This window comes from Pelodiscus sinensis, chromosome 2 (genome assembly GCF_052426305.1).
Source record: "Pelodiscus sinensis isolate ZL-2025 chromosome 2, ASM5242630v1, whole genome shotgun sequence".
Lineage (NCBI taxonomy): Eukaryota > Metazoa > Chordata > Testudines > Trionychidae > Pelodiscus > Pelodiscus sinensis.
In genome coordinates, this window is record NC_143053.1 from 153,207,546 (window position 1) to 153,229,805 (window position 22,260).

General features: G+C 45.4%; 2 protein-coding genes across 9 annotated transcripts in view; one reads left to right on the plus strand and one right to left on the minus strand.

The window, feature by feature from the left end:
• Positions 1-216, minus strand: part of LOC102455030 (succinate dehydrogenase [ubiquinone] flavoprotein subunit, mitochondrial) — a 42,881-nt gene extending 42,665 nt beyond the window's left edge. Inside the window, exon 1 of one of the 4 annotated variants that reach the window (XM_075921635.2) lies at positions 81-216. In XM_075921635.2, the coding sequence (XP_075777750.1) occupies positions 81-140 (60 nt within the window). In that variant the 5' untranslated portion in view covers positions 141-216. Of the gene's footprint in view, positions 1-71 lie in introns of all 4 variants that reach the window. The other 3 variants (XM_075921634.2, XM_075921632.2, XM_075921633.2) reach the window with 3 other exon arrangements.
• Positions 205-9,951, plus strand: CCDC127 (coiled-coil domain containing 127). Of its 5 annotated transcripts, none has more exons than XM_006114218.5 (4): positions 240-379; positions 2,055-2,121; positions 3,257-3,385; positions 5,690-9,951. In XM_006114218.5, the coding sequence occupies exons 2-4, from the start codon at positions 2,106-2,108 to the stop codon at positions 6,358-6,360; spliced, it is 816 nt and encodes a 271-aa protein (XP_006114280.1). In that variant the 5' UTR covers positions 240-379; positions 2,055-2,105; the 3' UTR covers positions 6,361-9,951. The 5 variants fall into 5 exon arrangements, with proteins under 5 accessions (XP_006114279.1, XP_006114280.1, XP_006114282.1 ...); XM_006114220.5 differs by having other exon boundaries at positions 365-428; XM_006114219.5 differs by lacking the exon at positions 240-379 and adding an exon at positions 386-915.
• Positions 9,952-22,260: the final 12,309 nt, after the last annotated feature.

A 22,260-nucleotide genomic window follows, 5' to 3' on the forward strand; every position in this document is an offset into this window, starting at 1 on the left:
TCCCGTCCGGGGAGACGCGGATCCAGACCTCCCCCCCCCGCAGCTGCACGCGAGGCGGGGCGCGCGCTCACCACTCCCACCGGGTGTCGGAACAATCGCTTCACGAGCCCCCGCGACGCGACGCCGGTTGACACCGCCATTTCGACCTCCCCAGACAGCCACGGGTTGACTGCGCATGCGTGGAGGCGGGCCTGCCCACGCCGTTACCGGCGCGAGCCTCCGGGAAAGACCAACTGGTGGGGGGAGGATAGCGTGACGTGCGTTTAGGCTTACGCAGTACAGGGAGTGGGGGAAAGTCTGACCCTCAAACGGATGCTGTTACTTCTCTCCCCCTTTCAATGGGCTCGTCCGGAGAGGCGGGGGCTGGGCCTGCTGGCAGGTGAGTGATCGTGTCGGCTACTCTCAGCTTGGCCCTTGGGGGTCGTAGGGTGAGTCTCCAGCCCCGCCCCCCAGCGCGAGTCTGGGGGGTGCCGGGACCCAGGGCCTGTCCGGCCCTGTAGGGCCCCGCGCGCGGATCGGTCTAGCCGCGATGGGACTCCGAGCGCGCGGCCGGTGCAACCGCGTCACTGGCCCCGGGTTCCGCCAAGGGCCCAACGTCCCGGCTGCCGCAGCACCGGCCCCGAGCGCTGGGGGGCGCCGCCGCGAAACATGCTCCGGGCAGCGCCCCGCTTACAGCGCCTCCCGCTACGGGCCGCTCCCACGCGGGGGGGCGGTCACCCTGCGCAGGCCCCGTGCTGCGCCCCTCGGGGAGTCTGACGTGTCTGCGGGCGCCGAGGCGCGCCCGGCTGTAGAGCGGCTCCCTCGCCCCGTCCGCCGTGATCGCGCGCAGCTGCCACAGCGCGCTGCTGCTGGAAACGCGCCGGGGGCTCCTTGGGTTCCTCGCATGCACTAACTGGAAAAGACGTGTCCTTGCAGGTCAGTGCGTGGGACCAGAGCAGTATAAGCACTTCATTGGATGACGTTTTGCTTCCTACTGGCCTGAATGGCAGAAAAAATATAGTCTGCGTTTGCGCTTCCCGTTTACAAACCATCATGGTCTAGAACAGTGGATCCCAAGCCCATTCACAAACTGTCAGCAGAGGGGTAACATTTTAGTTGCATATTCATATAAATTATGCATATTCGTTATGTAAATAATGAATATGCAACTAAAACATTACCGGTCTGCCAAAAGCCCAGCCCTCAGAGCTCCCAGTGCCAGCCCTAACCCAGTGCGCCTTTCCACTAGTCCTAGCGCCAGCCACAGATCCCAGAGTCCCCTGTACTGAACCCCCCCCAGTGCCAGCCTCCCACACTGAGCCCCCCAATGCCAGGCCCCCATTCCAAACTCAGTGCCAGTCCCATGCCCCCTCACCAGATCCCGCAAGACCAGCCTCCTATTTTGAGCACCCCTGCACTCAACCCTCCCCCCCAGCAACCCCAGTCCAGCCCTCCCTCCGTAACCTCTCCCCCAACTAGCTCTGTCTCCCAAGTCCCCCTAGACCCGCTTCTGGAGCCCCCAGTGCCTGCCAGGTTCCCCTCACTTAGCCCTGCGATGTTGCCCATGTCACGACAGCTCTGGGGGCTAGGGCACACCACCCAGCACCTCCCCTCCTGCTGTGGCTATTGGGAGAGGCGTGTCCTGTCCTGCCTCTCAACCAGCCAGTGCTGGGCAGGGGCAGGGTCTCCAGCCATGGAAGAGCACTTCTTTGCGTGGCAGGAGGGCTGTGCCAAGCGGCTCCATGTGGCCCTACCGCTGCATAGGGAAGCGCTCTTCTGCAGCTGGGAGGAGACCCCACCCCTGCCTGGAGCTGGTTGGCTGAGAGGCAGGGCAGGATCTGCCTCTTCCAACTGCCGTGGTGAGAGTGGTGTACCCCTGCCCTGACCCCCAGAACTTCCACGGCCCGGCGGTTGGGAATCGCTGGTCTTGAACAATCCTTAAAAATGAAAAATATTAACTTTCTGATATAATAAAATGTTAATATGTATTTGGTAATGGAGTTGTATTGTAAACACTTGCTTAAACACATTTGAAAAACCCTGAAACTCTGAAAATTTATTTGCTTTTTTAACAGTACTTGTTTTGGCATCTTTGTGAGAGAGCGACAGCTCATTATATTTGTGTAATGCACAGGAGTGGAGGTGGGTAACTGCATATCTTTATTCAGATATGGACATTTGCATCCAGTTCTCAGTGAACATATTGACAGCAAATTTTAGATTGTATGGACTTTGGGACTGAGATGATTTTGGTGTGTCAATATAGTACCTAATATATAGTGCAGTCCAAGGCTAGGGCTCCTAGGTGCTATAGTCATACAAATAATAGTTGTGATCTATGTTGACAGTCTCCACAGACACACGTCTGAAATAGCATGGAGATGAACTTCTCTCTCCCCTTGATAATTCTATACAATGTAATGAACATATTGGATTGATGGTTGGTGTGGGGGTGAGAGGGAGCAACTCACACTACCACTGCCCAAAACTCACCTGTTCCATGCTTGCAAAAGACTTGTCTATTGATTCCCACTGAGATCACATCTTTCACAAGTCTTCTTCAGATGTATAAGCAGTTCCTACTACGCTATTCTACTTTAAATTGTATTTACCTTTGTACCAGACGTCTCTGTACCAACAGATTGATGGCGCATGGTAGATGCAGCAGCTAGGACCTCATTGCTTCCACAGGCCCTCTTTTGTGTGACTGATTAAAAGAATGGCAATGCCATGGAGAGCCAAATGCAGCCATGTTTTAAATAAATTTTCCAATTAGTATCAGAGGCAGCAAGGAGGGGAGCAGGAGCCAATGCTGGAGGGAGCCAGCTTAAAAGCAAGTTCCCCCCAACACCGGCTTGGAGGTGCCCCCCCACACTACTGTCTTTATCAGAGGCAGCAGTGGCTGCCGCGAAGCAGTCTCTCTTCATAGTGGGCACCTCACAGAGCAGCCTCTGTCCATGGGGAGCTTGGACCCCCCACGGACAGGTTCTGTTACCACCCCATGCTGCTGCTTCTGTATCAAAGGCAGCAGTGCGAGGCAGCAGGCAGCTGATCTGTACGGAGAGCTGTTTTTTCAACTGGCTGCTGGCCCTGCCTCGAGCACTATTGAATAGTCATGTAACCATTAAAAATCCCCCTCTATATTTCCAATTTGATCAAGCATTTAAAATAGAAATACTGAATAAAGTAACGGATGTGTTTTTGATGGGTACATCAGCACCCTCCCTCAATTACTGGTATCACTGACATGACTTCTTTTTCCTCTATGATTCTAAAGGTGACTCCATGAATAATTTAAATGATCCTCCAAACTGGAATATCCAGCCTAATCCAAGGGATAATGGTGGTGATGGAAACAAATGGAATTATGCTTTATTGGTTCCAATGCTGGGATTGGCTGCATTTCGTAAGTAATATTTTCAGTAATCAGATTTTTCTGACCAGCCCCAGCATTCTAATGGAAATACAATGTTTTGCTATGCGTGGGGGGTGGAGAATGTCAGAACTGACTGCTGACTTTTCTGAACCAAAATGTGGCATTAGATTGCTCCAAGAACCCCCCTTCTACCCAGCTGATTGGAGTGACATTTCCACAAGCCAGGGGAAAGTCAATTGCAACCGTCTTTACTGGCTAGAAGGTCAGGAAGGGGGTCATTTCAGCATATCAGAAAAGGAGAGAATTTGGTGAATAACTTTATTTGGCGAAAGTAAAATCACACTGTCCAAGTATAAATATTCCATAACACATAATGTGCCCCAGACTTGAGAGCAGGATGTAATTCCAAGAAAATGTCATGAGGTCAAACTTGGCAGGGAAGGGATATGTATTTAGGGAGGCCAATACATTCAAATACTAATATACATGTTTTTCTACACAAGTTAACTTACCATATCTTTTTTGGGGGGGAAATATGTAAGCCGGTGCAAAGTATCCTTTTTTCACTCATCCATTCTACTCCTCCACAGTTTGCCTCCATTCAGGGAATTGGAAAGGTTTATGGTTGAAGCATGCTAATTGGAGGAAGGAGACCTTTGTTCTGTTCCTAATTCTGCCATAGACTGAATGGTCCTGGGAAAGTCATTTAACCTCACTATTCATTATTATCATCAGATAACAGATAGGCCTTGCCTACATGGAGAGATAAGGCTGAATTTATTAAGGTCGATTTTTTACCACCTGATTTTGTAAAGTTCAAGGTGCATGTCCCCGTTGTATGCAAGACTTCAATGTACTGTGTCGTTAGAAGGGTGGCTATTGTAGACTAGATAGAACTAGATAAATTCATGGAGGTTAAGTCCATCAATACTTATTAGCCAAAATGGATAGGAATGGTGTCCCTAGCCTTTGTTTGACTGGGGATGGAAACGAATGGCAGGAGAGGGATCACTTGATGATTACCTGTTTCTGTTCACTCCCTCTGGGGCATCTGGCATTGGCCACTGCCAGAAGACAGGCTACTGGGCTAGATGGACCTTTGGTCTGACCCAGTATGGCAGTATAAAACAGCTTCCACGTGCAGAGAAACTGAAAAGCCTGAGACTATTCCGTTTAAAAAACAGGTGACTCTGGAGGTCTATAAAATCATGAATGGTGTGGAGAAAGTAAATACAGTATTGTTATTTACGAACCAGCAGTCACCTAAGAAAATTAATAGGAGGCAGATTTAAAATGAACATAAAGAAATATTTCTTCACACAACTTACGCTCAACCTGTGGAACTTGTTGCCAGGGGATGTTGTGAAGACAAAAAGTATAGCTGAGTTCAAAAATGAATTAGATAAATTTGTTGAGGAAAGATCCATCAGTCACTATTAGCCAAGATAGTCGGGGAAAAAGGGTCTTTGTGTACCTAAACCTCTGATTGCGAGAAGATGGGAGTGGATGATGGGAGAGGATAGATGGATTACTTTATATATTGCTCTGTTGCATTCATTCCCTCTAAAGCATCTGGCATCAGCCACTGTCAGAAGATTCAGCTAGATGGACCATTGGTCTGACCCAGTATGGCCATTCTTTATGTTTTAAAACTGTAGATTCATAGACTTTAAGGCTAGAAGAGACTGTTATGATCATCAAGTCTGATCTTCTGTATAATACAGACCATACAACTTCTCAGTTTTGTATGATATGTGAACTGAAGAGAAGTTCAACTCTTTGGGTATGTCTAGACTACATGCCTCTGGCGACAGAGGCATGTAGATTAGACTACCCGGCATAGGAAAATAAAGCGGCGATTTAAATAATCGGCACGTCATTTTAATTTACATGGCTGCCGCGCTGAGCCGATCAGCTGTTTGTCGGCTCAGCGCAGTAGTCGGGATGCTCCGCGGTCGACATCAAAGGCATTTGTCGACCTCCCAGGAGGTCGACCTTGGAGGTCGACAGATGCCTTTGATGTTGACCGCGGAATGTCCAGACTACTGTGCTGAGCCGTCAAACAGCTGATCGGTTCAGCGCGGCAGCCATGTACATTTAAATGAAGTGCCGATTATTTAAATCACCACTTCATTTTCCTATGCCGGGTAGTCTAATCTACATGCCTCTGTCGCCAGAGGAATGTAGTCCAGACGTACCCTTTGTCTTTGTGAAGAAAAAAATTACTACTAATAATAGTGGCCACAGAAACTTCTTAATGAAGTACTTAAATATTTTTGATTATCCATGTTAACATGTTTTGTTTACACATGAAATTTGTTTTATGTATGACAGGATGGATCTGGACCAGAGAGTCTCAGAAAGAGATAGAAAAAGAAAAAAGAGATTATTATAGAAAATTAACATCTGTACGAAGAGATCTTGAATCAAAATATCGTGACATAATCACAGAAAATCGTCACACAGTTGCTCGCTTGGAGTTGGAGCTTGAAAAGGAACAAAAAAGAAGCCTAAGCTATCGTGAAGCCCTAGTCTCCCAGAGTCGCAAATTAGTAGAAGAAAGAAGAATTCTAGAACAAGAACATGAAAAGTTAGAACAAGAAAAACAGGTTCTGCTGCGCTCAGGGGCAGCAGGTGCCTTGTATCATAATTATCTTGAAAAGGAAGCACAGTGGCAAAAGAGAGCTAATATTGTAATAAAAGAATTTGAAGAAGCACTTTTAGAAAGACAAGACATCTACTGTAGTTTTGTGCTGCCCAGAAACCAGCGACTAGAAATAGAGAAAAAATTGCTAATTAGAGCAGCAACTGATCCTGTTGCTATGGATCTAGAAATTGAAAGTGGTTTAAAAGATATTTTTAAATATGATACATATTGTGGTAATGTGTTGAACACAAACAAACGTCAAAATGGAAGACTAATGTGGCTTTATCTCAGATATTGGGAACTAACAGTTGAATTAAAAAAGTTCAAGAGAGTAGAAAAGGCCATATTGGAAAAGTGATGTATGAGAAAAGTAGTGGCATTTCAAGCACAATGGCATGTGTAGTATACAATGACTCACTGGTATTCTGAAACTACTAATTTCCTATAGTACATTCATCTGTTTTCACTTCCTCCTTGCAGCCACATTTACAGCTATCCAGGCAAGTGTCTCTACTGTTGGTGCTTTTCCATGGATGTGCCAACAATAAATGTGCATTAAAGCAGTGCAGTTTACTTTAAGACTGTGTCAGCTGAAAGATACACTTTGTATTCATAGTGAGGATAGCTGAGTGTGCTCCCAACTCCTGATTTCCTGCATGGCAGTGCAACATCTTTTTGTGGAACTCAGGAAAACACTTGGAGGTGACTGTACTAACAGTGAAATTGTTTTTGTTATATTTAGGTGTGAGAGACTTTTTCTGTACCAGTGAAAAAAGTGTGCAATCAAGTTTTCAAATTAGATTTGCCTTGTCTTCCAGGTTTGGTGTGCAAATGCTACTTTACACTACCTTATGCATAAAATATTTGCATGACATATAAAGACTGCAGATGATATTTAAAATAATACAGACGGAAAATAAATGCAAAGACTTCAGTCTCATGCCTACTGAAGTTAATGATAATGAGGGCATGATTGTTTCTTAATCAGGATTGCGTATGAGTTTTAATCTAAAAGTTGTCACTTTAAGGGGCATTCATACAATGGAAAAGTAAAACATTTAATCACTTACTTTGCCTTTTAGATCTAGGTTACCAATTTGGATTTTGTCCACCATGGTAGTGCCGAAGGCCCTATTGTTTTGACTGATTGATCTGTAACAGATTGATTATTTTAAGCCCATCCTTAGTAGACAGATGTCCACATCATAAAAGCCATCATCGCATTCAACAGAGATTTCAAGGATTGACTGGAGGTAAAGACAAACAACTCTCTTATCCTTATATGTAGTCCCTCCAGATCAAAAGTGGGACCTTGGCTCATGTACAGTGAGAAGATAGGTGGGGAGCAAAATTATCCCCTGGATTGATTTTGGGGAAGTAACAGAGAAAAGGAATTCTCATTGAATTTTCCTCTTTGATGCCTCTCTTCTAGATATTTTAGTCATGGTGGGGTAATTAGCCCAGGATTCTGACCTTATTGTAGAATTAAAAAGAAGCAGTTACTTATTCATAAGTAAAAACAACAGAGGATAAAAAAAAAAAAACCCTTTCATTTTTCAAATCTATCCTATGTAAAGTGCCTCTTGACAAGTTTGGTTTTTTCTGCCAAAGGATAAAAGAGAAGCAAAAGGAAAATGGATATACAATATGGGTGTGTCTAGACTACAAGGTTTTGTCGACAAAAGTGGACTTTTGTCGACAAAACTATACCTGCGTCTACACTGGCGCTGAGTTCTGTAGACTCAGCAGTTTTGTCGACGGCTGTAAACCTCATTCTACGAGGAATAATGCCTTCTGTCGACAGAAGGCATTATTGCATGTATACTGTCCTTTGCGTCTACACTGTCATTTCGACAAAGCAGATTGCTTTGTCAACAGAACTGGATGTAGTCTAGTTGCTCTTTGCCGACAGAAGCTTTGTCGACAGTATCTGTCAACAAAAATTCTTTTGACAAAAGCCTGTAGTCTAGACATACCCTTAGTGGGAAGTAATGTAAATCTGTATTTAAATTGATTTATGTAGATGTTTGTAATTGTCAATTTCTATTAAAAATTGTTTACATTACAGCCAGAAGGGGAATAACTGATTATTTCAGAATTAATTTTACTGATCTCTAGGATGCTATTATAATATGTCGAACAGAAAGAAAATTAAATACGCTAAAGTGACAAACTTGGGCTAAATTTGGTCCATGATAGAGTTTTTTGTAACAACTATCATTTACAAAAACTAAGATCAACAGAAGAGTATCCATGGATATTTTTCAGTATCGAAGGTTATGTCTGTATTCTTATAACTGTGTGCATCACTGTAGTAGCCGGCTGCCTCCTAAGGGACAGAACAAATACAAAAGACTTTTGCACTGTATCAGTGTCTCCTTTGTATTTCCACTGAAGTACTCAGGCAGTGGGTGGTTTTTTTTTTTTCATTTTTGTTTTAATTTGATTAGATTTTTGTGAGCAAAAGTTCATCTGAAGAAGCAGGTTTTTATGTTGATAGAAATGAAAGAAATATATACCCAGTACACCTACTAAAATGTTGTAAATTTGTATTATCTCTTTGAAAAATACCAAAATTATTTGTCATCTTGACTTACATTTTTCTATAGTTTGTCACTGATATCAACTCAAAAATATTTACAAAGATGGCACAGAGATAAGAGGGAAAAATATTTTTCAGTTTATATTAATATTTAAATTGTGGCACTGTTTGTTTTATTCCTAATACAATGTTGTAATTAATCAGTGTATCTAAATACCAATTAGTAGAGTTATTTTTGTAAAAATAAGATTCTTTGAGGTTACATTTGTGTAACATTAGGTTTAGTTAATGGTGGCATGGCAGTGACTTGAAGTCCAGAAGCACATAATAGATTTAGGAGTACAACTCCAACTGACTTTCAATGGGACTTGTGCTCCTAAATCTCTTAGGCTCTTTCGTAACTCTCGTAATAAATAAGACTGTGTTGGAAGTTGTGCTGTATGCTTTATTTTGTCTCTGGCTCTTCAAATTTTGATCTAGGTAAAAGATTGATTTGCAGTGTCCCTATATAATATCTGTCTGTCTGTCTATCTAAAAAGTTTTTCCTGCTGGACAACAGAATGATGTTGTAATGTCATCAGGGTCATCAATATCAACAGGCTCTCTCAGTGAAGTGAAAGCGGCCAGAGAGAGGGGAGTAGGTGAATGTAGTAAGCAGAGGACGTAAGCCCCTACCTAGTATGGTATAAGGATCTGTTTCAGAATATTATCTCTATAATTAGGGTATGTCTACACTGCAGGGCAAAAGTTGAATTAAGATATGCAACTTCTGCTATGTCAATTGTGTAGGTGAAGTTGAAATAGCTTAATTTGGCTTTTGGTGCTGTCCACACAGCAGGAAGTCGAAGGAAGAACACTCTTCCTTTGACTTCCCTTACTCCTCGGCTGTGTCTAGACGGGCAAGCTTTTCCGCAAAATCATCTGCTTTTGCGGAAAAACTTGCCAGCTGTCTACACTGGCCGCTTGAATTTCTGGAAAAGCACTGATGATCTCATGTAAAATCATCAGTGCTTTGCCGGAAAAACTATGCTGCTCCCGTTCGGGCAAAATTCTTTTTCCGAAAGACTTTTGCACAAAAGGGCCAGTGTAGACAGCATATTACTGTTTTCTGCAAAAAAGCCCCAATCGTGAAAAAGTGCTTTTGCGGAAAAGCATCCTGCCAATCTAGACGTGCTTTTCCGAAAATGCTTTGAACAGAAAACTTTTCCATTAAAAGCATTTTAGGAAATTCATGCCAGTGTAGATGTAGCCCTCATGAAATGTCAGTGTAAGAAGTCCTCCAGCTCGACATTATTTTAAAATAATGGCTTGCGTAAATGCACATTTTGTTATTTCGAAATAATGCTGCTATATAGAGGTACCATAAGCTACTGTTTTCAAATAACTATTAATAAAAAATTAAATTTTGCTGCGCTGTTTCCTGGAGTTGGTTTGTTTGCAGAACAATTTGGGTGGCTGATATTTTGGTGTAGGACAGATCATTACATTCCAAATTGACACTTGCATAATTTAGTCTGAGGTCTCATGCACTTTGGAAACTCTTAAGAATTTTTTCTTTTAAGAAAAAGAAATAACAAATAATGGTCACCAAATTGATCGCTGAGGGTACGTCTACACTACAGCGCTAGTTCGAACTAACTTAGTTCGAATTAGTTAATTCGAACTAAGCTAGTTCGAACTAACGCATCTAGAACTAAAAACTAGTTCGAACTAGCGTTTTGCTAGTTCGAACTAGTAAGTCCACATTGAGTGGACTCTGAACAGGGCTTAAGGATGGCCGGAAGCAGTGCCGGCAGGGCATAAGAGGAGGACTTAGAGCATGGAGATGCTGTCTCAGGCTAGCCGAGGGCTGCGCTTAAAGGGTCCCGACCCCCACCCCGGACACACAGTTCTAAGGGGTGCCCCGCTTGCAAAGAAGTTCTGGCTTGGAGTGCCCTGAGTGCCCACACTGGGCACATCACACCACTCGGCCATCAGCCCGGCTGCACTTGCCGCAGGCTGCCATCTGGGGAGAGGGAGTAATTGGGGGGCTGCAGGAGAGCTTCCACCCCCAGAAGCCCGCAGAGCCAGCCCAGTCCTCCCCATCGGGGGCTCGTACCCCATTCCTCCCTCACCTCCTTCCACTTGCCCTTCCCTAGCCCCCCTTCTTATTGATGTACAAAATAAAGATAACGTTTCTTCCAACATTGACTCTGTCTTTATTGAACAAAACTGGGGGAGACTGGGAAAAGGAGGTGGGAGAGGGGAAGAGAAAGGCTGGGAGAGGGGAGGGCAACTAACATGATCAGGGGTTGGGAACAGGTCCCAGATGAAGAGAGGCTACAGAGACTGGGACTGTTCAGCTTAGAAAAGAGGAGACGGAGGGGGGACAGGATAGAGGTCTGTAAAAGCAGGGGTTGGGTGGAGAGGGTGCATTCAGAAAAGTTCTTCCTGAGTTCCCATAAAGAAGGACTAGAGGACACCAAAGGAAAGGAATGGGTAGCAGGCTTGAAACTAGTAAGAGAAAGTTGTTGTTCTTGACAAAGCAAATAGTTAACCTGTGGAACTCCTTGCTGCAGGAGGCTGTGAAGGCTAGAACTAGAACAGAGTTGAAAGGGAAGTGAGATAAAGTGATGGAGGTTGGGTCCATGGAGTCCTATTAGCCAGAGGGTAGGAGTGGTATCCCTGCCCAAAGTTTGTGGAAGGCTGGAGAGGGATGGCACGAGACAAATGGCTTGGTCATTGTCTTCGGTCCATCCCCTCCAGGGTCCCTAGGGTTGGCCGCTGTTGGCAGACAGGCTACTGGGCTAGATGGACCTTTGGTCTGACCCAGTACGGCCATTGTAAGCTCAGGGCTCAGTGTCGGGGGTCTCAGTGGACCCCCTTGATTTTCATGCACACCTGGTCCTGGGTGGCCAGGCTGGCAGCTCTCCTGCCCTAGACGGCCACTTTCCTGTGCCTAGTGCGGAGATCGTGGACGAGGTCCACGATGTCCGCACTAGCCCAGGAAGGTGCCCGCCTCTTGCGGTCCAGGGCAAGCTCCCGGGAGCCGCCAGCCTGGTCCCGGCAAGAGGGGGTGGGCTGGGGGGCATCGGGTGGGTGGCTCTGTGCCGTGCCAGGTGCAGGGTCTGCTAGCTGGGTGCTGGCAGGCTTGCACCTGGCACGGGCACCGTAGCCAGCCCGTGCCCCTTTAAGGGGTCCGGGGCCGGGAGGGGGGCATAGAGTTTCCCTGGTGTTGGCCAGAGTGGCCACCAGGGAAACCTGGGGAGGGCTAGCCTCCCACTAGTTCGAACTAAAGGGCTACACAGCCCTTAGTTCGAACTAGCTAGTTCGAACTAGGCGTTAGTCCTCGTAAAATGAGGTTTACCTAGTTCGAACTAAGCGCTCCGCTAGTTCGATTCAAATTCGAACTAGCGGAGCGCTAGTGTAGCGCATAGGAAAGTTAGTTCGAACTAACGTCCGTTAGTTCGAACTAACTTTCTAGTGTAGACATACCCTGACAGTGGAGCTTGTATTTAAATAGACACATCAGCTGTCATGAGAGAGAAACAGCTCAGCCACCCAGTTAGTGTATTTATTAGATAACATTGCTTGCCTTCCCTCGTGCTTCCTTCCCATTCAGCTTCTCCACATACCTTAGTTCCCAATATCCAATATTCCCCTCCCATGGAACCTCACATCATCCCAGTCCAGTGTTCAGAGGCTCCCTGGGGGGCCCGTCCATTCCCTCACTGTTGGTTTAACAGTGGCATATTAATATTCCTCTGTTACTTATTGTTTACTTTATTTACCTGTATAACTCCTCGTATTTTAAAAAATTAGACAGGTGTACTGCCTTATTTTTGGCAGGTGAATGCACTTCTAGTATTGAATAAAGGGTAAACAACTAAGTATCTGTCTTTTATTTTACCGGGTACATAATTGATCTGTTAATTATCCCATCACAACTGCCTCACATATTTTTGAACCATTTCTCTGAGGTTGGAGTAATTTTTTTTTCCAGGAAAAGGCTATCAGTAACTGAGCAGCTACTAGCAGATAAGAGATAAAGCCTCCATTTCCTTTTGTGTGACCATTTCTTCTAGAAAATCCCAAAGAATACCAAATGATCATTTGGTAATAAACATCCAACAGTTTGTGATATTGGTTACAGATTTCATCCCAATAGACTCTAATTACTAGATAGATCCAGCTTATATGCATAAAATCTCCTCGTTCACCATAATTTCTCCAGCATTTATCCTCATTTAATCTCTCTATTTTTTTACTTAATTGGCATAAGGTATCATTGAAATAACATCTTAAATTCATTTTTCATTATTATGCTACAGACTGGCTTTGTAGTCCTCTTTTCCAGATCAAGTACAGGCAGTCCCCGGGTTACGTACAACATAGGGACTGTAGGTTTGTTCTTAAATTTAATCTGTATGTAAGTCGGAACTGGCGTCAGCCGCTGCTGAAACTGATCAGTTTCAACCGCGGCTGAATCTGGACGCCAGTTCTGACTTACATACAGATTCAACTTAAGAAACCCAGGCGTCCCCAAGTCAGCTGCTGCTGAAACTGATCAGCGGCTGATTCCAGGAAGCCTGGGGCAGAGCAACTCTGCCTCGGGCTTCCTGTAGTCAGCCACTGGTCAGTTTCAGCAGCGGCTGAATTGGGGACGCCTGGGGCAGAACAGCTGGGGTGCTTCTGGGTTGCTCCAGTAGCGCGGCTCCTCGGCGCTACTGGAGCAACCCAGCAGCACCCCAGCTGCTCTGCCCCAGGCGTCCTGATTCAGCTGCTGCTGAAACTGACCAACCCGGCAGCCCCCAGCTGCTCTACCACAGGGGTAGGCAAGAAAAGCCTGGTCTGCTGGGGGGGGGGCCACTAGCTGCACCCCCCCCCAGCAGACCAGGGAGGCGGGGGTGGCGGGACCGCCCAAGTCCTCCACGGCTTTGCTCCGTCTCCCTGGTCTGCTGACCTGGGAGACGTGGAGCAAAGCCTTGGAGCACGCGCGCAGCAGGACAGTTCAGGCGTGCCGCGGCTGTCCCACTGCTTGTGTGCTCCAAGGCTTTGCTCTCCATTTCCCTGGTCTGCTGGTCAGACCAGGGAGATGGGGAGCAAAGCCGCGGAGCACGCCCGCAGCAGGACAGCCCAGGCGCTCTTGGGCTGTCCCCCTGTGGGCGAGCTCCGCGGCTTTGCTCCCCGTCTCCCTCATCTGCAGGGAGACGGGGAGCAAAGCCGCGGAGCACGCCCGCAGCGGGACAGCCCAGGCGCGCCACGGCTGTCCCACTGCGGGCGTGCTCCGAGGCTTTGCTCCCCATCTCCCTGGTCTGCTGGTCGGGAGACGGGGAGCAAAGCCGCGGAGCACGCCCGCAGGGGGACAGCTCAAGCGCGCCCGGGCTGTCCCACTGCGGGTGTGCTCCAAGGCTTTGCTCCCTGTCTCCCTGCAGACCAGGGAGACGGGGAGCAGCTTTTGTCGCCCTGGAGGACGGGGGCGGCGGACCGCGGCGCATCTGGGTGTCCCGCTGCTCCCATCCTCCGGGGCGAGAAAAGCCCCGTTCGTAACTGCAGATCAGACGTAAGTCGGATCCGCGTAACTCGGGGACTGCCTGTACCATTCTTACCAGGTAATGTATCGGTGCAGATCCTTTTTCCAGCATATCATACATGGACATATTTTGGTTAGGAAAGTTGTCTGCAAAGATTGATATGAATTGGTAATACAGTTGTTTCCTATGTAACTAGACGCCTTTGTTTCTATTAAATGTAGTTTTCTGTATTTCTGTTTTTCTAGAAATTTGAGAAAAATAATGCCCAATTGAAAGTACTTGTGGCATAGGAGAATGGGCTAATTAAACTTAGCTTTGATCTCTAAATAAGTCAGAAAAATATTTACTGAATAGCTGCCCAACCATCCCAATTTTTAAAGATGAGTTGTGATAAGGGATCAGAGCTGGATTATTTAAATGAATGTAATTGGTGAGAGAAAATAATGTATTTTACCTATACAGGCAGTCCCCGACTTACGTGGATCCGACTAACGTCGGATCCCTAGATACGAACGGGGTGAGGCAACTCCCGCACATGCGCAGCAGCATTCCCGGGGCTCGCTCACCTGGGTCCTAGGATCCTCCTCCTCCTCGGGCCGGCTCCGACTGGGGTCCTGCAGAGCTGCCGGGCAGAGGAAAAGTGCCTCCCCACGCCCGCTGCCCCCCCCCACCCCCCTGCCAGCAACAGGCTGCCCCCTCCCCTGAGCAACAGGCTGCCGAACAGACAAAAGCAGCCTCTCTGCCCCTCCTCCCCTCTATACATGCCGGGCTCCCCGGATCGCAGCAGTGTCCCTGGGGCTCGCTCACCTGGGTCCTAGAATCCACCTCCTCCTCCTCTTCGGCCTGCTCCAACTGGCCTCTGCCTGCAGCAGCTGGCCACAGGGACAGGGATCCCGCAGAGCTGCCGGGCAGAGGAAAAGTGCCTCCCCACGCCCGCTGCCCCCCCACCCCCGCGGCCTCGCATCCTGCACGCCTCCCCCCTCCCTCCCTGCCAGCAACAGGCTGCCCCCTCCCCTGAGCAACAGGCTGCGGAACAGCAGACAAAAGCAGCCTCTCCGCCCCTCCTCCCCCTATACATGCTGGGCTCCCTGGGCAAACAAAGACTCCACCAAAACAAACAAAGTGCTGGCCTCATTGTGTTAGCAAAAAAAGGACCCTCCTCCTAGAACCCTGGGTGGTGTGTGGAAATAAAGCTATTAGCTCAAAGCATGGTGCAGAGCTGTTTGGTATTTGATGAGTTACTCCTTTAGTCCTGAGTTTGTCACAGGGACAGAAATAGATGTGAAATCTTCTGAACAGGGGAACAGACAGCAAAACAAACATTAGAGGGGAGTTAACCTTTCCCTATGCTATCCAAAACTAAAAAAAATGTTTGGCTAGAGTTTCCCCTACAATATGTACCAGTTCCGACTTACATACAAATTCAACTTAAGAACAAACCTACAGTCCCTATCTTGTACATAACCCGGGGACTGCCTGTAGTTCTATCCTAAATCCATAGAATAGCCTTTCCTAAAAGGTATGTATACATTTCTTGAGGGTATGTTTTATTTTTTCTTTCTTTTTTTAATTACTTCATCACCTAGCAATGTTTACGCTGCCACAATTTTTGTGTTTAATAAAGACAAACACTTGGCTGAGTTAGTGTGCCTGCAATCCATTTGTGTTTTGAGGTACCTGACTTGCCAGTACCACAGCATATTTGGAACAGCCGATCCCCACCTTTTTTCATGGATCAGGCAAAATACCACTCATTCTTTCTTGGACTTTTTCTTAGTCCATATTAATTCTAACATCATCATCTGTAATCCTGCTAGGATTTTATTTGGGATGATCACAAAGATTTTGAAACAAAAAAGGTATCTTTGATAAAAAAATGTTCTTTTTATTATTTGCATAAGTAGTGATCTGACATTTCAGTTGTAGAGCATTTCTGTGTTTTTTGAGGTCTGAATTCCATAGTATTTTGTGTTTGTAATGTAGTTGTAGCCATATTGGTCCCAGGATATTAGAAAAGATAAGCTTGGTGAGGTAATATCTTTTACTGGTTCTGTTGGTAAGAGAGAGAAGCTGAAGCAGAGCGCTGTGTAAGCTTGAAAGCTTGTCTCTTTTACCAACAGAAGTTAGTCCAAATAAGTTATCCACCTTGTCTTTCAAGCATTTCATAAAATGTATTGTTTTCTAGAGGAATTACTTTTCAGTGTCTGGCAAATATATAGATAGCTAGCATTTCAGATTTTGCATAAAGTACTTTAAATGCAAATACTTTTCCATAGTCATGGATTTCTTTACAAAGTAAATGTAAGACCCATGGAAGAATTTTATTAATGTCCCTCCCTGGCCAAGTCATGATTTTTCTAAGAGATAAGCAAGTAGAGTGAAATTTTCAGCCCCCTGTACAATGACTAAGTATATGGAATACTATACTTTGTATATGGGAATAATGTACTCCGGGGAACAGAAAATTCCCCTTACAAACTCAGCACAAGTTTTACAGGTACACAAAGGTTGGGGATGCCCACCACAAGGCATGTCTACCCGCAAAAACAAAAAAACATGGCAGGAAGTCTTAAAGTCCTGATCTGCTGAGTTGGGCTCATAGGGTTCATGATACAGTGCTAAAAACAGCGGTGTAGATGTCCAGGCTCTGGCTAGAACTCAGGTTTTGAAGCCCAGGTTGTGGGATGGGTTTCAGAGTCCAAACATGAATGTCTGCACAGTTATTCTTATCCCTAAGTCTCGACTACATGCCTCTGGCAACAGAGGCATGTAGATTAGGCTACTCGGCATAAGAAAATGAAGCGGCGATTTAAATAATTGCCGCTTCATTTAAATTTAAATGGCTGCCGCTCTGAGCCGATCAGCTGTTTGTTGGCTCAGTACAGTAGTCTGGACGCTTTGCGGTCAACATCAAAGGCATTTGTCGACCTCCCAGGTAAACCTCATCCCAGGAGGCATACCTGGTAGGTCGACAAATACCTTTGATGTCGACCGCGGAGCGTCCAGACTACCGTGCTGAGCCGACAAACAGCTGATCGGCTCAGCGCGGCAGCCATTTAAATTTAAATGAAGCAGCGATTATTTAAATCGCCACTTCATTTTCCTATGCTGAGTAGCCTAATCTACATGCCTCTGTCAGCAAAGGCATGTAGTCTAGACATACCTTTTCTACATTGCTGTGACTATGGTTATGGTGCAGCTTTAAGCTTATGTAAATTTTAATAGAAGCGCTAAACCTTGTTTTTGTAAAAACCTCATTGAAATGGCAAAAACCAAAAAATTGACAGTGACTATAAAATCTTATCACATTTTGAATTTTTCACAGCTATAATGAAAAATGAATTAATACCCAGAAACTAATACAAGTTAAGAAACCACTCTGCCACACTTCTGGTAAGGTCTCCCTGATGAAGACTCTCCAGAGCACAATGAATCCAAAAGCTGAATTCCATTTGCCTTTTGTTTGCTGTTGCCAGCTAGAGATCTAGGCACTGTCCTGGCTTAGGGCCTCTAGGCATGCAGTCCAGCTACAGATCTTGTATCTGTCACCCTCTGGGCCATGAACGCCTGAGTCCAATAATCTGGCTCCTGAAACTTTGCTATGTCCTCCAAGTCTTCTGAGCAGCTCTTGCTCCTATCCCAGAATCCCGCGAATGGGGTTACTGCTTCAGTGGTAGATGCTGGTGAAAGCAAACAGACCCAGGCTTAGCAAAAACTTTACAGTTCAGATATTCTCTAATGAAAGATGAAGCACAACAGAGTACATGTCAATTAGAAAACAAAACCCACTCTGAATGTATGCCCCTTACTTTGGTCCACCCTTCACCTGGAAATTCCTGAGGGATCCAGCAGAGTTTAGGTAGGCAGGGTTTCTCCAGCCTTATTAGACTCCTGCAGCAGCTTCCCTCACCTTGAGCTAGTGAAAATAGCCAAAAAGCAAAAGAAGAGCATAGCTCTTGTACTGTATAACCATCCCCTCTCCTCTGTCATGTGATCTCCTGGTCAGTCTCAGCATGTGACCACAGACAGATAGCTTTGTTGCCAGACAACTTCTCTCCTAACAAAACAGTTCTCCTAGGTAGGAACAAGCCTCTTCTCTTGGGGCAGTTCTATTTCAACTAGAGCGCCCTTATCACTTTCTTGTGAGTCCTGTGTCACTACCTGCTCGAGCTACAGTGCAACCTGGGTGAAAAAGACAACAGAGACAGGAAAAATTCAAAATAGACTTTATAGTGTGACAATGATATAAAGTAAGAGCCCCCCCCCGGTATCAAATAGAATTCATAATTGAATATTGATAGATTTCCCAAACGGACATGCACTCTTTTGACAAATTTTCACTGGATTATCTCACTTTTCTTTGTAACTCCTTTGCAAGATTTTTAACACCCTAGGCATCCTTTGGACACACTGTTGCTTCTCATACGCTGATAGCTTAGAATATCATTTACACATAGGCAATGTTTAATATATTTAACGTTTTATAACTTTTAGCCATGACAGGAAATATGACCATAACCTCAGGTAGACTAGCTTACCAAGTGCATGGAATGTGTGACGTTCAGATATGATTATCTGCTGATAGAACTGATGTGAAAGCATACTGAGATTTTGCAATAGAGGGCAGGTATGAGTAACCTGGAGTATGTATTGCTTTTTGGTACCCATTGGAGGATGGAAAAGAAAACTTTGTGGAGCGTGAATATGTTCTATTGACAGTGCTGTTGTAGGCCATGTGAAAGTGGAAAAAAATGCACAAATATTTTCTTTGAACTTATTTCCATTCTTTTAAGGTTTTGAGTGGATGAATCTGTCCAGCCACAATTTTAAATGCCACTGCGATAGGGTTTTTTTAATGATTTATTTTGTCACCCTTGAATGATATGGTTGTTTTAGTTTCACCTTTTTAAATATTTGCAGTATGACAGACATTTTCAGAAACGTTGTATACTTGATGTCAAATCCTACTTGCTTTGTACCCATGTAAAATTGCGTTGATATCAATGACAATACTCACTTTTAGGTGAGGTGAACAGGAATTGACCAGGGTATCTGGCCAAATTTCAAGTCAAATTTCCAGTGTGAGTTAAATCCAGTTCCAGTAGGTGGCAGTCTGATATATTAATGTAGTATGAGCCTGAGATCTTGGCATAACAACTACTTCTAAAATTGCAATAAGCATTCTGGACTTGATCAGTACAGGGGTTTTGTTTTTGGGTTTTTTTTGTCAGAATATGTTTTGTACATAAAATGTGTTTAATTTAAATGTATTTGTTTATTTTTTATTTTTTAATTTGTTGTATGTAATACTGTCATTGGACTATATAAAAAGCTACAACATATTTATTGTGAAGGGCAGCTAAGAAGAAAGGTATAACTTCAAGTGAGTTATAATGTTCCCATTTTCAGCTGCTGAATCAAAATATTATTTACATGTTTTGAAAATAATTAAAAGTTAATCATTGTCAAACTTCTCATATTACTGAAATTGTTTTGGTTTTTATTATGCTTCTTTACTTTATATATTCCAGCTTTTAAAAGGCTTTTAATTGTACATATCACTAACTCTGACTTTGCATTTTAAATCCCTATGAAAATAACTAAGCAGAAATGCTGCCTGTATTACTAAACAGTGCGGTGTGATTTTATTGTAAATCTTGCAATATTTGGTGCTTTCCCAAAAACTTCAGCTATTGGAATCATGGGATTATGAGAGATCCTCAGGTTTCATTTTTTTACAAATCAGTAGTTTCCTAGCACTTGTGGTTGCAGAGGAAAGGTTGAAAATGAAAACAGTATTTCCTAAAGGCTCATGCAGCAGAAGGAACATAAGAAATGTTCATGATTTTGAGGTTTTGACAAATGGTTTGTGAATAGCTCAGGTTGGCAATACTTAAGGATATGATTTAATCATGGAAGTAATGGATTCATAATGATTTCTTTGGCTTCAACTCCTGCCACAGGGCTGTAGCTGTGATCTCTCTCAGTTGAGGCAGGGACTGGGGCTGTGAGGCCTCTTGGCTATGGTGAGGCTAGAGCTCCCCTGAGATGGTGGGGTTTGTCTGTCAGTCCCCACCTTCCAGGGCTTAGGCTTCAGACCCCAATAACTATCAGTGCCCCTCCCCGTGGGTGGGTTTTTTTTTTAGTAAAAGGTACAGATGGATCATGGACTTCCATTAATTTTTGTTTATTGCTCATGACCTGTATGTGACTTTTACTAAAAATAAACATGACACAATGTTAGCTATACCATACTCAGCATTGGTAAGGTTGAGGGCTGCCACTCATTGGAAAGATCCCATTTTCAGCTGGGAACTAAATCTGGCCCCCAAGTAGGATTGCCAGATGGTCTCACAAAAATTACCAAATACACGGGCTAAAAATTTGTCGAGCAAAAAAGAAAAAAGCCCACCCACACCGAACACACATCCTGTGTGGCTACTACCAAGCTGGGAACAAAGGGGGAGGCAGCAGAGCCTGCTCTGCAAAGCAGCCGCCTGCTACCCAAAGCAGAGAGAGGCAGACCCCCAGGCAACACAATGGCAGGGCGGAGGGTGACTCCCCCATAGCCAGGTCTTTGGGTGTCCCAGCGGGAAGAAGCAGAAATTCCACCCCAGTCAGTTTTGGCTGAGAGCCCACGGAAGGCGCCTAAACGCAACTACAAACCATCTGTGGGCTCCTCTCCTGGACTACGGCGCCACAATGTGCTTGATCAGTGCTCAGGAGCAGGGACAGGGCATCTCCTCCTCCCCAAGGCATCATTCCTCCTCAGACACAATCAGCTGAGGGCTGCCAGTGCCGATTGCGCCCCATCTCCCAGCCTGGGACTCCCTCTGGTTGCATGCAGAAGCTTGGCAGCCCCCAGCCGCTCCCCCCGCCCAGCTTCTGCACACAACCACAGGCTCCTAGCTGGGAGGTGGGGCCGCGATCGGCGCTGGGTGGCATGCAGAAGCTGGATGGGGGGAGTGGCTGGGAGTACCAGCCACTCCCCCAACTACCGCCAGGCTTTTGCATGCTAACACAGGCTCCCAGTGGCGATTGCAGCCCCGCCTCCCAGCCACTCCTGCCCCCCCCCCAACCAGGCTTCCGTCCGGCACCCAGCTGGAAAAACAGAAAATTCCGGACATTGCACATGTCCGGTATTTTCTGATTTTTTTTTTACTGGACAGAGGGTGCAAAAACTGGACTGTCTGGTAGAATACCAGACATCTGGTAACCCTAACCCCAAGTGTGCTCCCAGAGTCCACATTGACCCAAGAACAGGCGGGAAGGTGGTGGCACCAGAGCCTCTATTCTGCACCAGCCGGCAGAGTGGGCAGTCCACACATGGGGATCAATCAGCTTATACAGTTGCTCTGCACAATGGCATGCTGTGTTGTGTGGAAGAGGCACAATCCCTTCTATGGCTCCTCTCTGTTCCAACTTAGACCCTTAGTCTCACAGTTTCTGCCTTTATCTGTATTGGTCTTCTCCAACAGAAGCATGAGCAACTAAGGGCTCAATTCTTCCCCGAGTTACACAGGAACAACTTTAACTTCCAGCAAAGGAAGCTGGACATAAATAACTGGGGATATAATTGGGCCTTAAAATTTTAAGTCAGAAATAGACTGAATTCCTTCTTTAATAATGCATTCTAAAGCTAGGTGGGAACTCTATTTACAGAAATGCCATTATTTCATTTTTCCCCCATTGTGAAATGTAACCCCCCCCCATGTGATTTTTTTTCTGTGACATCAACAGGATTTATGAACCAACTTTTACAAACAAATAATTCCCTAGTAGACCAGTGGCATTGCTGCAGGTGGCCCCACCCACTATGCATCCAGGCCCACTCACAGCTCTCCTTGCACCCCAGCCCTTACTGCAGCTGCGGTGTAGGGCCAGGTGCTGAAGTTTAACCCCTCCCATCATTGCCCACCCATGTGTGCCTTTCTGGCTACACCAATATAGTAAACTGAGACTTCCCATGATAGAAGACTATTTCTGTGATATATTTTTCAGTGAGTTTTAATCCCCTAAAATAGGTAGCTTTACCCTGTTAACTTTGATTCCAGTACAGTGCTGCTGTAACACAACTATCTGAAATAATTCACTTAAAAATACCAAGCTAGAAAAATAATGATTCAGTCATGTAATGTGAGAGCCATAAATAGCAGCTATGTTGGAACAGTTTCAACATTTTAAAGGTCAAGTTAAACAAGAT

Bases quoted from the DNA above. Each gene is read 5' to 3' on its own strand.
- CCDC127 (XM_006114217.5), top strand. From the start codon at position 313: ATGCTGTTACTTCTCTCCCCCTTTCAATGGGCTCGTCCGGAGAGGCGG. The intron at 380-3,256 runs GTGAGTGATCGT...ATGATTCTAAAG, and splicing joins GGGGCTGGGCCTGCTGGCAG to GTGACTCCATGAATAATTTA. The intron at 3,386-5,689 runs GTAAGTAATATT...TATGTATGACAG, and splicing joins GCTGGGATTGGCTGCATTTC to GATGGATCTGGACCAGAGAG.